Source organism: Limulus polyphemus, unplaced genomic scaffold (assembly GCF_000517525.1).
Source record: "Limulus polyphemus unplaced genomic scaffold, Limulus_polyphemus-2.1.2 Scaffold581, whole genome shotgun sequence".
Lineage (NCBI taxonomy): Eukaryota > Metazoa > Arthropoda > Merostomata > Xiphosura > Limulidae > Limulus > Limulus polyphemus.
Genome location: NW_013666191.1, coordinates 260395 through 278363, shown reverse-complemented (window position 1 = coordinate 278363; position 17969 = coordinate 260395). Strand labels below are relative to the sequence as shown.

The 17969-nt window shown below is 31.5% G+C and overlaps 1 protein-coding gene across 7 annotated transcripts in view; it reads right to left on the bottom strand.

The window, feature by feature from the left end:
- Nucleotides 1–4344: 4344 nt before the first annotated feature.
- The window catches only part of LOC106459250 (trafficking kinesin-binding protein 1-like), a 74071-nt gene continuing 60446 nt past the window's right edge, over nt 4345–17969 (bottom strand). For all 7 annotated transcript variants that reach the window (XM_022385703.1, XM_022385704.1, XM_022385705.1 and 4 more), the window contains 5 exons: nt 16397–16635; nt 12727–12879; nt 10788–10890; nt 10229–10409; nt 4345–9922 (listed from right to left, as the gene is read on the bottom strand). In XM_022385703.1, the coding sequence (XP_022241411.1) occupies nt 9233–9922; nt 10229–10409; nt 10788–10890; nt 12727–12879; nt 16397–16635 (1366 nt within the window). In that variant the 3' untranslated portion in view covers nt 4345–9232. The remainder of the gene's footprint in view (nt 9923–10228; nt 10410–10787; nt 10891–12726; nt 12880–16396; nt 16636–17969) is intronic.

The window sequence follows — 17969 nt, the reverse complement described above, 5'->3', positions numbered from 1 at the left end:
TAACAAATGTCAGACTATAGTAGATAGTCTGAATGCCTAAAACATAATTGCTGCTATATACTTTTATATAATGAAAAACCCAATTTTTATGAATGATATATCAACAATTTCATTGTTATAAATTTGTTAAGGTGTAGTAAAACAACTGTTAGGAGTTTATGTTCTAAAGATTTTTAATCCATTACACATAAATATTTAGTAACATAATTAATTCAACTTCGATTGTTTTAGTTTTATATTTGTGTTATGCTACATCTCCTGTTCAGTACAGTATTAATTTTGTGCCAAGGAGTTTTCTTATTATAGTGTGTTCTACTAAATACTTTCAATACAGTACGTTACTCTGATTAAAGAATAATGGCACACAGACAGTTAGATACAGAATAACAGGAAATTTGATGATTAAATAGACCATAAGAGATATGAAAGGCATCATCTGTGTGGAAATATTGAAGATGGGAGGCAAGAAAGACAAGTATCAAATGAAGAAAAAACCACAACAGAAGCAGAAAACATTGAAGAACCAAAAGTAGCAACTAAAGTTGAATCGATGGAAAAAAAAAAAAGAGAGCCAAAAACAGCAACTTAGAACCCAAAAAATGAATAGTAGCTAAACAACTGAAAGAAACACAATAAAAAAAGACAATTACATTTCAGAAAATGAGAAAGAAGAAATCCTAGAGAAAGATTTGGATTTAAGTGAATTCTCTTCAAAAGAGGAAAACAACAATAAGGCGTGAAAGAGTTAAGGTGGCTTTAAGAAAAAGATCCGAGAGGTGAAGGGGTGTCATCCTGATGATGACCCAAAGGTTTGATTTAGTATCCTAGAAAATAAGTTCTCATTACTTCTGTACTTTAATTTTAAAATTGCACATTTGATCAAACTTGCTGTCTAAATGACACTTAATATACTGATCTTAAATAATAAAGATTTTAAAAGAGGTGAACAAGATTTTGTAAAATAATATATTAATAAACATAACATAGATATCCTACTTTTGCAGGAATCCCATTTGAATAACCATGAAGACATTAAAGCCTTTGAAAAAAATTCATTTACATTTTTCACTGAAACTTATATTAACCCCCATAAAGCAGGAACAAGCATAATTATACATCCAAAATTAACAGAAAAAACTGAGTCCTTCAGACACAATGAGTATGAACAACTATGCTTGTTAGATATAAATGAAATAAAAATTAGAATAGTAAACATTTATGCCCCTGATAACAACATACTATATTTGGATAATTCAAGTGTTCTAGATAAAATTAAGGCAGTATAAACAGAGATGAAACAGCAAGCTGGCTCGAATGTGTAACTGACAGTTTTGACTTGATTGATGTTTGGAATGACACACTGTTATGGGGTGGGGGGTCAGACTGGACAGGTTCTACACCACCATGAATGTCTTGCAGTTGGTGGAAAAAACCTGGATAAGACTGGTGAGCACCTCAGAACATATTAGTGACCACTTCTGCTTATTTTTACAAGACCACCAAACAGAATAGACCAGGGTCAGAGACACTGGAAACTTAATTCTTCTCTCTCTCTCTCTCTCCTTGAAAACAGTAATCAACTAGTTACCTTAAGCTCTTCATAAACCACCACTGTGGAGTGTTGGGAAGGCCTAAATATATAAAATACTTTCATATTAAAAGGTAAAGAACAAGAAAAGATAGAAAAAACAAAAGGACTTTCTAGAAAGAACATGGATTGCAAAGCCAGATCAACTAAAAATGATCACAAATTCACAGAAATAGCACAGACAATTAGATCAAAACCAAAAATTTGAAAGCAACAAAATCAAGATAGTTGCACAAACATTTAACAGTTCACAGAAATTGGAGATCCCATACAAACAACAGTATGGTATTGGATACTCAAACTCATGAAATAACCTAAATTGCAGTAGAATACTATAAAAATCCATAATTCCCCAAAATGGTCAATACAAACAAATGGGAAAAAAACTTAAGGAGAGAGAAAGATCTTCCTATTATCAAAAACACAAGGCATAAAACAAATAGCACTAACAAAGTTAGTTTACAGTGGACAGGTTTACCCTCCCAACAGCTGTAAATTTTAATTTCATTAACAAAAGACTGTATAGTTTACATCTGATAAAATAGACCCTTCTAACTTCTAAAAAGTGAAGTAATAAATTTCATCCCTGAAAAAGGGTCTAGGTATACAAGATTTTCGAAAATACCTAACAGTGATCTGAACACATTTCACGCGTGTCCTACTAAACCCGGACAACACAAGTGCCTACTTCACAATCTACCTACTAGGAGAATACTTTAAAATTACATAACAATGCAGTAATGATCTGCAATTACCTAAAATTTCATTTAAAAAACACAATCAAGGTAGTAAAAGACAATGATAGCACAAAACTAGCCAACATGGAAACAAATGAAATATGTAGCTTAATGCAGCCAGAATATTTGCCTAAAACACAAATCAGCTATCCTAATGTAAAACTGGAATAAAGGATGGGATAGGGTAACCTCCAGGTGTTTTGAAGCATCTAGACACCACCTAGCCTTGAAGATTACCTATGAAGCTTTCCCTGTAAAGGCAAGGTTAAAGAAATTTCAAATCACTAAAGTAAATAACTACCCCTTTGTCAAAACTGTATGTCATGCTATGTACAACTGCATCACTTTTGCAGCATTATGGACGAAGTTTGCCTTCATTTTTAACATCAAGTACATCCTTAAATCTAAAGGTTGTTTTTTTTCTGCACTCACTTGGAGGAATTCGAAGTGAAGATTTGGGCCTCCAGTGCATGCATGAGGGCTTTCCAGAAATATTTAAAAAAGATAAGAAGAGATGCCTACATGCATCTGAGAACTGAACAATATCAGTTCAGCAAAGATGGCTCCCTGAGGAATCTCACATCTTCCAGATTATCAGTTGAGTCTTGCATGTTAGGTTATAACATCAGTGCTCCTACTAGATAAGAGTCCTTTTCTTCATGCCAGCTTTTCTGTATCCCAAGTGGAAGAATGTGGGAAAAATACTTTGGTGGGCTAGCATCACAGCTGGGGGCTTTCTAACCTGATAAAGGATGTTTTGCAATTATGAACTTGGGTTCTGGGCCTTTCTTTGGACTTTTACTCACCAGAAAAACAAATAATCACTCAATCTTTGTGCAAGTGTTTTTTTTTTCTCTATAACTTTTATCAAGTTCACCTTCTTGAAGAGGGGAAATGAAAACCAAGTTAACATCAAGCTAGGTAAGTCCAAAAAACTTTTTTCGAATAGCCAAGTGGAGCTTACCCACAGGTTCACCTCAAGAAATGTGATGAGCATCGAGACCCACGAGGCTAAGTGTAAGAATCTCATAAAACAGAAACAACTGCTCAGAAGTTTTTCTCCACTGAGACCTCACAAAAAACAAAGTTTTGTTTAGTAATTGCTGCTTACAACATTCGAGGATGAAAGTAAGCAATAAAGAGTGTACTAACTTTTCTGTATTTTCAGGAAAAATTGTATCCAGAGGATTTTAAGTATCAGCAATCTTTACTCTGTAGAAATTTGATAATTGATTCACTGGAACATCTTAATTGAGATAGTAGTGGGGTATCATATAGCCTCATATACAACTGAACAAACAGTAAACAGTGGGTTTTATCTGTTAGCATGAAGTAACAAAGTAGTTAAGAAATTCTATTTTAGACTTGGTGTATATTTTCCCACAAAAACAATAAATAATACAGTATTGGTTGAAATGACTCAGTTTACACATAAAAACATATGTAAAAACAGGCATTTTTCTTTTTAATCATTAACATTTCATCTTTTAATATATGATTTATGTCATATGCAAATTTTCTTTGTCTAGTATTAGTCAAGTGTTTGATAGACATAACAAGGAGATTTCAGATGTTCATTTAACCCAAAATGATATTCCTGTTTCATTGGTACCATTTGCTAAATGATCAGTACATGTGAATTTATAGACCACCCTGTTGTGTGTAGTATAGTATATATAATAATTTTGTTCTCTTTTTCATCTAAACCCATGTCAAATTAAGTCTACTAATACCTTTAATATCTAAGTCAATTGATACATATTATAATTATTCTGTTACTAATATTTCTCTGAAATACTGACCTTAAAAAATGAATGATAATTAATTTTTATTTGAAATCCCCCCCGAAAAAAAACAAGCCCAAAGCATGAACATTTTGAAAGAATAATGTTTTTATGAAAGACAAAGCTTTAGCTTTACCATTTTCAAAGAGTAATTAATGTTTCTTCATCAGGAGCATCTTTTGTATATTCAAAGCTGAACATGTTGCATTCTGTTCATTGAAACTAATCTCATAAATTCAGTTGAAAAAACTTTATTTCTGTTTATCAACTGAATACAGAGCACAGAGCAGTCACTTGTACGTGTCAACCGGAAACTTTTTCTTTCTCACGAGGCATTATTTATGAAAAAACAACAACAAATTAAGTTTCAACAATGTTTAAAAGTCCACAGTACTTTAAAAAAAACTGTTGAAAGCACCAGGGCCTTAAAGAAAATATGTACATGTTTCAATGGGTCACAGAAACACCATTAAAAAATACCATTTTGATATTTGTATCTTACTATTTTGCATAATGCAAATATATTGAACACACACACATACACGGAGCTGGCAAATATTATCTTTCATCAAAAAATCATTCCCAGAAATGAATTTTACAATCCTTGGAACCACATTTCTTTTTAAAGTTAAATTCATATTTGTAAACATTTCTAATGATCCTATTATATTTAGTTCATATTTGTTAATGGTATATTTAATCAATTTAATATTATTCAAACACTGTGGGAAAAAGGACTGTTAGTTATGTGTTCTGCTAAAGCTGATTCATTTATTTTTTGTTCTTCCATAACTGAGTTATGTTCTTTTTATTCAAATTCTAAATTTCTAAATGTTTGGCCAACACAAATTACACCACAGTTACAAGAAATTTTGTAAATGTCACACGTATTTATTAATGTGATTTTATCTTTAAGATTAGCCATGAAGTGCGGTTTCACCCATAGTGAAAACTTTACCAGACAGTTATTTCTTAAACACATTAAACATGTATAGGAAGATCATTTGAACTTATGGCAGAACAATATTCTTACTATCAACCTTAGTAACCTTAAGACTAGTACACCATGAAATTTTTAAACTGTTATAATACTTATTATAAATTCTATCATTAACGTTACTATTAAGTACTCTGTCAATGGCAATATGTTTTTAAGAATTCAATTCTGATATTAAATCTTATTCATATGAACAAATACTTAAGGCCCTGTATACAAATGTGGTACAAGCTAACATTATTTTGAGATTAAGGGTGACATGATCTCTTGTGTGGCAGCATGGCAACAATATTTTTTTTTTTTTTTTTAAACTACAGTTACCATTACAGTATCAAGAAATTTAAGTTTTTAATTTGTTCTATTTCTAAATTAAACTCTATTGCAGGACTTACTGCATTCACATTTAACTGCCAAATTTATTGTTAGAAAGTGTGCTTGTTTGGGTAACTCTCACACACCCTTATTGCTAATAACTTTTTTTGGATTTTATTAAGAAAATTAAGGAGGATAATTTGACATCAAAAGATCAACTTGCATCTTTAGATGTGCTTTCCTTGTTTACCAACATTCCAGTAATGATGTTTCCTATCTAATGATGGTGGGTCTTTGACCCACCAAAACATGCAGATGTTTCTAGTAAAGCCTGGTGGCTTGAACAGTTTCTTTTATGGCATTCTGTACTTTTGAACATTAATCAAACTGAGTTTTTTGATAAATCTTTACACACATGTGTATTCGTATTGTTTATAACTTGTGAAGCATTTTAAATCAAGTTGGATCACACTCACATATAAAAATTCCAGGTTTTTTTTTTTGCAGGACTCTTAAATGTTCAACAACTCACACTGTTCATTTATTAACACCATCCGTACTATAATCACAAAACAATAATTTTTACATTGTTGTTACCTGAAAGTTTCCAGTATGAAACTCTGTGCAAATAATATTCTATAAATGTGTTTAAAAATGCCTGAAATACCTTGAAAAAATCCTAACAGAAGCATTATTTGAGGTTTTATTTCAGTTACATCATTTCAAGATATTTCAAATTTTTAAACTCGGTTACATAATGTACAATAAGTTCAGTTTCTTTGGATTTTTTTGTTGCATGTCGTCACGACCACATGATTTTCACCATAATTTTGATGTCAATTTCAACCAATTCCTGTAAAATGAGTTTGAAAACATATGATCGATCAGAACGCATGGGGTTCAGCAAACACAGTCATGAACAGCATGAGCTATCATCTATTCCCTAGTTTAGATGAAAGATGGGAAGGACTAATCAAGCCATGACAGTCCATGTATTGCTGAACCAATAATCCATACATCAAACTGCTCATGCTGCAACACCTCAAATGAGTTCCTTACAGTTTAAACGTTACAAAATTTTGAAATTCCTACAAATAGAAATTTAAGCCTTTAGTCCAAAACACCTTATAAGGACCACAAATTCAGTAGAAAATTGAAAAACAGGTTGTACCAATATGTGTGTAACTATTCAATATCTACATAAGACACAACTGCCTTTCAACCCAGCATGAGGAGTTTGCCAAGAAGAATGCTTGTTTCATTCTACTTGGATTTAAGTTTCTTGGTTTTGGTTTTTTGTGACATGTGCCACTGTGGCTCCAGAGGCAAGGGATGCCACCCCCTTTCATTCCCCAAAATGAAGAATGCTGTAACCTAAAACACTTAAATATACTTCTGTGTATCATGTTAAACTTCATTCCATAATAAAAGCAATACCTTGATCAGATCTTCTTTAAAATAAGATTGTGTTAACAAGTCTGGAGCACTAAACTTCTTGCACTTTTGAAGGGAATGCTTGAAAGCCTTAAATTCTTCAGTCATAATTTACTGACCTTCAATTTTTTAAAACTTACCAAATTTAATAATCCTGACCCAGACTTTGCAGAAAAAGAAAATATTAATCAAAACTGAAGCTAAGTGTTTTTTCTTTCCTAAATATTATATCTGATTCAGAAGGTATATAACACTTCATTATGCTTACTGTAAGACAGAACTAAATTATTTTATGCAAGTGACATAAAAGTAGTTATCCTGCAGTTATACCATGATTACTGTGTGATAATGGCCTGTTTAGTCCACTATAGTTGACAACACAATTTTTAACATACCTTGGCTGAAAATTAACTTTTTAGAGCACTGTTTGCAAGATTCTTTTCAAGTTACTCACCAAAGTGCAAGCTAAATTAGCAAACAAGATTTAAAGTTGCATGACTTTAGTGAGTATAATTAGTCAGCTCATATGAATTTCCAGAAAGTGTTACATTTTATATTTTCATATTTTTCTTAAAATACTGTCAACTATACATTACATTTATGATAATAATTACATTTCCTGATATGAAAAGACAAAATTTTTTTTATAAAACCTAAAACACGTATAGTGTTTTATTTTTATTCCTTATTATTTTAAACTTTGGGGAATCCTGCTGAGCAACAAGCTATTGGACATGGATGAATTGACTACTGTAATGAAGTTTTATCCATAAATGTTGTGCTTACAGACACTTTTTTTAATAACTTAGATAATTTTTTATAACTAATATTAACATTCAGAATCATGCTGGATTATCAGTGCCCTTTGATGACCACTGGCTAAACACTGTAATTTTAAGCCCTGCTTATGGTTTGCTTAAAAATTATTTAGCAGCAGTTATTTTCCTTGACTTTCAAACAAAAACTTGCCTGTGAGCAGTCCAATTCAATAAATGGTTCTCTGACACTTTGCAATTTGTTGAAAAATATTTGAAAAAGTGAAGAAAGCATCAAAAACTATGACCTGTGGTCAATAACGCTAAGAAACTCCAGATGCTTTCTTCACTTTTCATTTTAAGTTAATTGTGCCAATTATTAGACAAAAATCAAGACAAGATGTCAGAACTTATCTGCTACTAAACTGGACAATCAGTAACAACTCAAATCATTTAGAAAGATATTATGATTATATTCCAATACAATTTAGAGACTAAAATTTTCCACTGTGTTTCTATTTAATGCTAAACTAACACTAAAGAGTAACTTACTTGGACTGATAACACAAATGCCAAATAATTCATTCCTTTTTTTGAGGTAATCTACTTTTAAAGACTTTCAGAAAAATCTCAATCATAAAAACGAATGTGAATACAGAAAACAAGAAAACTCATACAACTTTAAAATACTTGTAAAGAGTTGGTCATTACATCAAAAACTAAAGAGGACAAGTGAATCTTACATTCTACAATCTCAAAAAGTACTAAAAAAAACAGTACAGTAACAAGAAATAACAATGTGATCCTAGCTGCCTTTATTTAACCACGTATCACTCATTGCTCAGCTGGGCTGAAAACATTGGTGTCAGTAGCATGAAAACAAATAAAATTCTGACTGCTCTGTGCACATTCTTACACTCATAAATATTGTTCCCTACAATTCATATTTTCTGGATCACCACTGGTCACTACTTATAAATTTCCTTCTGACTGTACTACTTCAACAGTGTCTACTGTCTTGTAATTTTTCTTTTTCAACCCTCAAACTTTAAGTGTGATCACAACCACTTTATGAGGAGGAAAACCTTGACTAGTTGAAATGTATATTAAAAGTAAAAAGGTAAAACTCATTAGTTTCAACTAGACTTTAGAAATGCAACAAACCTAAAACTACCTTTACTACACTTACTCTTATATTTTATGTATGTTGAAATATTAAACTTCAATAGTTACTGTCTAGCATTAACTCCATATTTGCACAATAAAAGTTTACACTGTTTATAGTAGTTTATTTTACATTTATAACTTAACCATTGCTGACAGTTTTGATTAATGAGAAGATATTAGAACAATAGCTTTAACTATTTATAGCATAACTTACATTTATTAATCTAGTTTTCCAAGTAATTAAATAATGTAAAATTAACACAGCCTTGTGTTACTCTACAAAAATTACCTCACATACATTACACAATAAAATAACGGTGAGCTACACATTAGTATAGGAATCTTGGATAATACTATATCTAGCTGTATTTCAGAAGATTACTATCGCAGCACCAAAATAGTAAAATACTGCTAACGTCTAGCTAAAAATAAACACTGAAATATATTTCAGTGATTAGCTAGGTAAAGCCTCCTTTCCTGAGTGTGCGGAGTGTTTCCAAGGTACCAATATGTTGATTTCCAACACCAAACCGCCGCAAGCTGTTAATCTGTAATAAAGGGTTAGGCATACGGGACAATGGTGGAGAGATAGCAGGGGTAAGTCCTGCACCTTTTCCAAACACCATGGGAGGAACATATCCCCATGGATGAGACAAAGTAGACACTGTTGTTGCTGGAGTTTTGAGGGGTTCAAGTCTTCCTTGGCTATTATCAGACTGACGTTCTAGGATCTCACTTTCTGGCTGTACATTGGCAGTAAGAGTGAGGGGAGAAGAGTCTGGGATGGAGCTGAGGCCATAAGGTGAAGGTAGACGGGATCTTCGAGAACTCTGTGGATAGGAAGCAACCCCACAACCTGTTGTAGTCATGATGTTCTCCAAGCCAATCTGACTCAGCTTCTCCATTAGACCAATAGAAGGATTACCTGATGAACCTACAACTGTAGTTGATGTTTTATCATCTGTTGTCAGAGTTCCTGATGCCACAGCTGTAGAAACACTACATTGTTTCTGGGAACGAGGAGTACGAAAGAGGTGTAGTTTTCGTCTTATAGCTGATCCAGTTAAAAGGTCTGGAATCTTAACAAGGCCATAGGGAGGTGGAGAACCATCTGGTGATGGGGTAGGAGTTGGAGTTGGAGAGACCTCCTAGATTAAAAAAAAACATTCTTGTGCTTCAAGACACTACACAAAGCAGTGTTAATCCTATGCATGTGTTTGTTGGTTTACTTAAACCATCTGAACACAGAAATTATACCTTGTAAGTTACATTTTAACACTTTGGTTAATGTTTCTTAACTTTTCCAACCACAGTGTAAGCATAACCTGTGAGAATATTTTCTCACAGCATTTTTTGTTGAAGTTTGCCTAAAAAACAAAATGTCTCAAAAAAGTTGCATTCTCTACTTAATTATTCTCAGCTGCACTAAAAATTGTTTCTGTCTTACGTTTTACCTTTTCCTGAGAGGTTGAAGCAGTAGGTACAATGGCATGGATTCCTCTTTCATTAAGCACCTTGGCCAATCCTAACATTGTACTGTATGTGCTAGTTGCTTGTTCATGCCGTTGTTCCGGGCTGTTCAATGTGGAGGGAGGCTGAGACATGGCTCTCACCGCCAACTGTAATCCAAGGTAACTACCAAATAAAATGTTAGGTTTAGATACACAGAGAACTTTATAACATCCAAAAGAAACAATTACAATATAGAAAACAAGGATTAATCAGACAACAAGCAAGTACACAGAAAAAAAATACTAATAAAGTCCATAAAACAGCTCTAATAGAATAAGAATTGCTACAAAACAGATCATTAAAGAAGACAATATTTACAGTAGGACACCAAACAATGAACATTTACCCATCTTATTAATAGAATATTATTAAATACACAAAAAACAACAACCAGCAAACAGCAGCTACCAAAGACCAAATTATGATAAAATATAAGTCCACAAGTTACAGCACTACATTACACATCATGTGGAACAAATAAAATAGGTTGAGAAAAATTACCTTGGTGTAACTCTTGTCTGATCAGTAGGATGAAGAACGGTAGAATTTGTATATGTATAGACAGAACAGGTGTTGACAAAACTTTTCCCAGGATTGGAAAAATCTACAATAAATAGAAATGTTGGAAAAATTGCTAAATGGTATTTTTTCACATTGAAATTAACACAACTATTGAACAAACACTTTAGTTACATTACGAAGTACAAATCCTTTTTCTTACCAAATTTTCTCTGTTTAAACCTTTACTGATTATCTGTCTAAGAGAAGTATTTCTATTCAGGTTTATGAACTTTTGCTGGAATTATGTTTTGTAATTACTCAACTAACAGATTTTTTTCCCTTTGTTCCAAAAAAAAAAAAAAAAAAAGAGAGAGAGAAAGAAAAAAAGAAAATATTTTAAACTTTCTACGAGTAAGCAGTGCTACACTAAATTATTGAGATGGTGTATCTTACACACACATCTGTAAGTAAATAAAATGTAACCTAACATGGTATATTTTTACAATTACTAAATTAGTAACAATTTTATTTTTACAACAGAATTATGGTTGAAATGATTTATTAAGTTTATAGCTTTTCAGCTAGCTGTTTATAAACATGATAAAATGGGAAAAAAATTAAATAGTCAATGAATTGGAATTTAACAGTAAGTATATTTTGATATTAAAAATTATTTTCATAAAAAAAAAGAAAAAAAGAAGACATTTTTTCCCTCAGTTAATACAACTTGGAAAAAGTTGTTCTATTGCACCAAAACAAGATGCAGATGTAGCATTAGAATTTACAAAATACAATATTTGACTTGACAGTCGAGATACTTTTTAAAGTAAAATATTTGAGATTAATGAAGCATTTTAAAATTTGATTAGTTAAAACCTTTTTCTGTATATAGCACACACACACAAGAGTTAGTATTTGTTATGTTAAGTTGTCTAGATAAACAGGCTGGATTTCAGAAGACAAACAGATACAACTGCAGTGGTATTTTTTAACTTCTAAACTACTAAGTGCATTGCTTGAATATGATAATAGTAACAATATCATTCAATAAGTAAGATTTTGAGTTACCAGATTATATATTTGTCATCTACTATACCTGTCAATTCCAACCTAAATTACCTGATGTACTGTCATTGGATAACATTTTTGTATCTTTCAAACAGGTACAATCTAACATTAAAAGAGCTTAAGAAACAAAAAACAACATCTAAAGAAACTAGTCAAAAAACTCCCAGATCTGTAGTTTGTACCTAAGTGTTCTAAACTTCATATGAGATTCATTTAATCCCCCACTCCAGGAGCTCAGAATAGTCAATCTCTCAAGGAACCACAAGTTACTGCTAAACCACTTTATTTAATTTACAATAACAAAGATAAATTATAATCTGTTCTATTCAATAATTTTTAGCAAGGAAACACTACTGTAACAAAACCACTAACAGAAAATGAAAAGCATGTGAAAAACAAGATATGAATCATTATACATATATTTTCAAGGGATGACAGTTTCTTAGCAAATACATTGGGATGGACAAAAAATTCTAATAAAATCCATAAATGCATCATTTACAGACAAGACACCTCGGAGCTGCACGGAAATGAGTTGGAACTTTTTTTTTTATTTCTTTGCCAATAACACTAAAATGTTACATAATGACTAAGTGTTTTAATTTTAAACAGTTAGAATTATTATTTTCATGGAAATTTTGAAACTGGATATATGGATACTGGGCTGAATAACAATCAAATTGACAACTTTTCCTAATATCCTACCATTAACTAGATGCAACACTGACAAATTACGTTGCTCTTATCTTACAGTCTTTGTTATACAATAATACAATGTCAGTAAAAACCTTTTCGTGGATCCTTTTTTTTGTTTTTTTACAAAAATTAGATAGTGTATAAAATATAAATGTAACCTTCATGAGGATCCCACCTTCATCTTCCTCCAGATCACTTAAAGTGAAGGTTTCTGGTTCTAGTTCAGGCATACGGTGCTCCCCTTTAATCTGCACCCCCGGTCGATCTTCAAATATTCCTCCTAGGTGAGGGGTGGCAAGTTGTTGCCAATGGTGGAGAGTCTGTGAACCTAAATGAAAACAAGTTAACTTACAATTTAATTTTACTTTAAAATTTGTATTTTAATCTATTAATTAACACAACTGTCTTCAATGTAACATGATGTTTCCTCACTCATTACTCTACTAAATAATTATATCTAAAAACAGAATTCAAATTACCATAAAGCTGAGTGAATAAATTCATTAATCAATTAACCACAAGCATCAATTACATCTATTAGGATCAGGTAGAATAAGTGGTTATTCAAAATCATAATTAAATCAATTAATGTCAAGAAAATAATCAACTAAATGAAATAAGTTTTTATGATTATTACTATTTTTGATTATTTCAACTATCCATGTGTCATGCGTGAATAATTGAGTTGAATGTAATCTATTATGAGCCAAACAATTAATCAATCAGCAAATTCCACTAACTGCCTAACTCTATATAGATACATTAATGATATATATAAAATAACAACACTTCATATGATTATTCCATAATAATAGTATATATTTCATGTGAACATAAAGCATATTTGTGTAGCTAACCCGGTGCTACGTAAATATTTAGTTTTTCACTACTGATCAAATATCACAGTCATAATAAACAAATCGCCTGAAACACACTAGGGTATATGTTTCTAAGAAAATAAAGACTCAAAATAACCTTCTTGTCACTGCCATTTTGTTGAAGTTCAGTACAAGATCATCCATTACAGGCAAATGTCTTTCAAAACTTGAATGATGTTGAAACAAAATTAAAGAATTTAGGAGTTGAAACTATTTAAAAACTAGTAAAATAGAGATTTTGCTGTGTTATTCAGATTATTCATAACTGTACACATTGCACTTATTCAATACAAATAACGAAGTTCAACTTTATTCCTATTTTATGAATGCTTGTTCTAATACGTTAATTTTAGTCCTATATATACATATATATATATATATCCCAAGAGTCCTGTGAATATCACTGATATTTTTATTTTGTCTTACAAAATGTTTTCCATATTTATATCACAAGAGTGATGTAAGTGTCAACAATATTTTGATTTTTTTCTGATAACATGCTTTACCAAATTTTATTTTATTTTTGTAGTAATCACTTTTACACAGTTTCCATACATACTCTGTTGACCACGTCCTCACAATCTTCGTGTTATGTACAGTTACAAACGGGCCAATTTTATCTTTGATAATGATCCACTTTTATCATGCAAAAATCTAAAAACAGTACTAACTTAAGGCATGTCTGAATAAGTATTTGTTTTCCTCTACTTGTTATAGCTTTTCAAATGAGACACGTTAAATGATATGCAGTGTTTATGGCAATGGTTCTTAACCATTTTAAGCCTAAAGCTCCCTTTGTGCACACTGTATATGCATGCATGCACAAGGGTTTGGGTCAGAAAAATGCACTAACCTCACAGGGAGACAAGTTGGTATACTCCCTGTCATGAATGGTACACCAAAAGGGACACATCCTCCAAGTCGGGAACCACTGCTTTATGGTACATTACAAGCAGCTTTTAAAATTGTTTTAAATTAGATTTATTGTGTGCACCTGTGATTGTATTAGGTTTTGTTTGTTTTGGGTGCTACTTTATTTCAAGTGTTAACTACACGCACATTTTAATGCACCAGATTAAAATGAAAATGGCCACTTAATTAAAGTATTTCTCAAGATTTTTATTACAACTAGGATATATGACCTCCCTTCAACATAGGTTAGTTTAGTTTTTTTTTTTCACCGTTAAATAAGAGCACTGCAGGTGTTGGTAGAAGAAGCTTAAACTGTGTGTCTGTAAAACACCTATGCTTCCATTAATGTTATAACATACTGTATATTCATATAATTCTTGGTTTATAAGTTTGGTCAATATTCATTCATTCTGTAGTGAAATATAATGTCTACATAGTTAGGGAATATTTTCTATATGTAAGTGACTTTTTAACCTTAACCCATAACCTTTTAAAGTTAACCAGGTCTAAAACTTTATACATAATTCCTGAAAGATATGTTGTCACAACCCATCCATTCAATCTTGAGATATCCTGACCACATGATCAGGGTGGACGAACAGGGGAAAACCAATATGTCGACATAATTACAGTTCCATTAAGACACTACAAGTCTTATCAATTTGATTTATATTATGCCAGCTAAATTTCTTTATCAGAAATTAAACAATGAGAAAACAAAACAATTAACAGCATCGATAAACTGGAAGAATGTATGAAACCATTACCTCAATGGATGTGTACAATGACAACCAGATACAAGAGTGCTGACTCAATTGACATTATGTATCTGTTTGCTGGTTGTTTACAGTTCAGTTTAATGTTGTTCTGCATACACACAGTATGTAAATTTATTACACTGCTGTTTACTAATACCAATGTCAGCACACTATACACCTAATAGATTCTTCACTGAATATCAGCACACTGACTAATAAAATACTTCTAAGTTTCTTTAACGAATCTATTGAATTTATTAAAAATGTGAGCTAAGACAGTCTTTTTATTTAATAATACTTCTTAAAAAATAAATTATGATTGAATTATTATGACTTGCAGATTATAAACTCCAGTTTATTGATTATTACTCTCATAGTTCATTCTCTTTCGGCATTATACATGTTGCTCACCAAACTACAATTTTTAAGTTAAACCTGCACTTTAGAACAAAATTTGAGATTTATTCACACAAGATCCCTCAGTACAGGCACAACTTTCAGCATTCAGTGTCTTATTTTTGCTAATGATATACAAAACGTTACTTTGAAACATTTTTCTGCAGACAAATTAGGATGAAATCAAATATAGTGTAATTTTAATTTTCGAATATGAAACTTTTTTCTTACTTAACAGTTAGTAAACCTACAGGTGATTGATCTTTGAACGTTCATGAGAAGGGATAAAGTTTCATATCCCTAAAGTTTCATATTCATATGAGCATGGTGTCATTACCTCTGACCTCACTGTTACAAGGCATATTCCTCACACATCAGGATATGATTATTTTAAGCGAAACAAAAAATCCTTTGAAGGTAGTCTCTTCTAATTTCTTTCAGTGGTAAAAATTAGTAAATTAAAAAAAAAATGTTTTTTTCACTTTTGGTATTAATAATTTGGCTCTTGTTAAAAGATACATAACATAGTAAAATTGAATGAAAATTTTGTTTAGTTGAACAATGTTTACTCTAATTTTTAAAATTGCAATATTTTTTCCAGCTAGAATACTGCTAAGAAATATTAATCCAATAAAAGTTGTCAAAGATAGTTCAATCTTGCAAAGCAAGAAAAAAAAAATTTAGTAAATATTTACAGGTACAGCTGAAAATTATATACTCAAGTACATTTGAGATTCACTGCGTAACTTGAAAGATTTAGCAAATGTCACTGTGTTTTAAGACTCAGTATCATAAAGCAGCTCAGGATTCTGAAAAGATCTGACAGCCTTTTCAGCATATTATATTATGAACATAATCAAGAAATATATAAACAACTTCAGGTCTGCAAGATAAAACATACCTTCTAAAGGTTTGATGATCTGTAGCTTCTCTGGGATATGGTAGCGGCGAAAAGTAGAGGCATTAGTTCCATATCGAGGACCAGACATTAGAGAGTCTGGGGAATGACAACGGATGAGTGCAGTTTCATCTTCACTCGAGGTGTCTGTGCCTGTTGCAACTCCACTACTCATACGACGAAGAGCTGCCTCAAAGTCAGTTGAACCAGGAGCTCCAGGCCTTCCCAAACTGCTAATAGACCTAGTAGTATAAATATCAACAGGCTCAATATGATATAGTAACAAGGACAGAATTGCAGTCCCCCCCCCCCACAAATAAAGATAATCAAATTAGAATGACCTAGTACTAAAATAAAATATACATTGCAAACAGTAATATATATGTTGCTGCTGAAACTTACACATTGTTATAGTTTATAACAATGCTATGATATATATATATGTATTTTGTGAAACAATAAACAACAATGAAGCACCATAAATTATCTTTGTAACATGAAAATACAATGATGTCAGCTTTTACCACAAAAGTAAAAACCATAAAATTGTACCAATATTAGTAAAATTCTAAAAATATTGTATTTAGTAAAAAAAATGTCATACAAGTAACAGCAACTTCAAAAGTAAATTTTTTTTAATGATTTGTTTGTAACAAGTATTAATTTGTATTTCTTAATTCCCAAATTGCAGTAGATAATACAGATATCAGTGGCTGTTTCTTTCATCACAATATTTAGTAAAAGACAGAAAGCAAATAAACTGCCACTCCATGATAATTCAATGCTAGAAATTTTCACACAATACAGCTTTTTTTTTGCTTATCATTTTACCTCTAGAACAATTTTCATTTGAAAGTGAGTCCTTCCAACTGTTTGTGTCATGGCTTTGGTGAAAGTCCATCATCTTTTACAAAGCAATTTATCTACATAGGTCTTGTTTTCAGTGCTAAACTAGTCAGTATACAATAAGAGAATGTCTATAAATTATGTTTTTCCTACTATCAGTTGCAAGTAGAAAGCTAGAATATGCAATTTTTGAATGAAGTACAATCATTTTGGATGCAGTCATGATGGAGTTCCTGTTGAAGTTAAAAAGATGTTGTCCAGAAACACTAAAATATAATCTTACAAGGACAAGAAAACTCCGAAGCAAAAGGAATAGTAAGACTGGCTTTGATCTTTTCATTGTAACCAATTTAACATCTTAGATAATTCATTCATTGACAGACTTAGATATGATATGACTGATCATACCTCAACTTGTGAAAGTCATAAGAAATAACTGAAAAACATTTATTGTTGTTTGTACTAGACATTATCAACTTGTTGAAAACCATTCTTACAGTGCAAATCAAATAAAAATGGAATGGCTCCCGAGTAAGCTTGCTTTGGAAAGACTTTTTATTAACACAACATTATAGAAGCTTCATTGCATTTTGAAGCAAAAGATCAAATTCTAAACTAATGCAAAGTTCTGTATGAGAAATTGGTCTTGCTAGCTAGATTTTCTCTTATTCAACATTGCCATCAAAATCTGGCTGTAGTTCATAAATTACTTAAAATGCTGGAGGGGAGG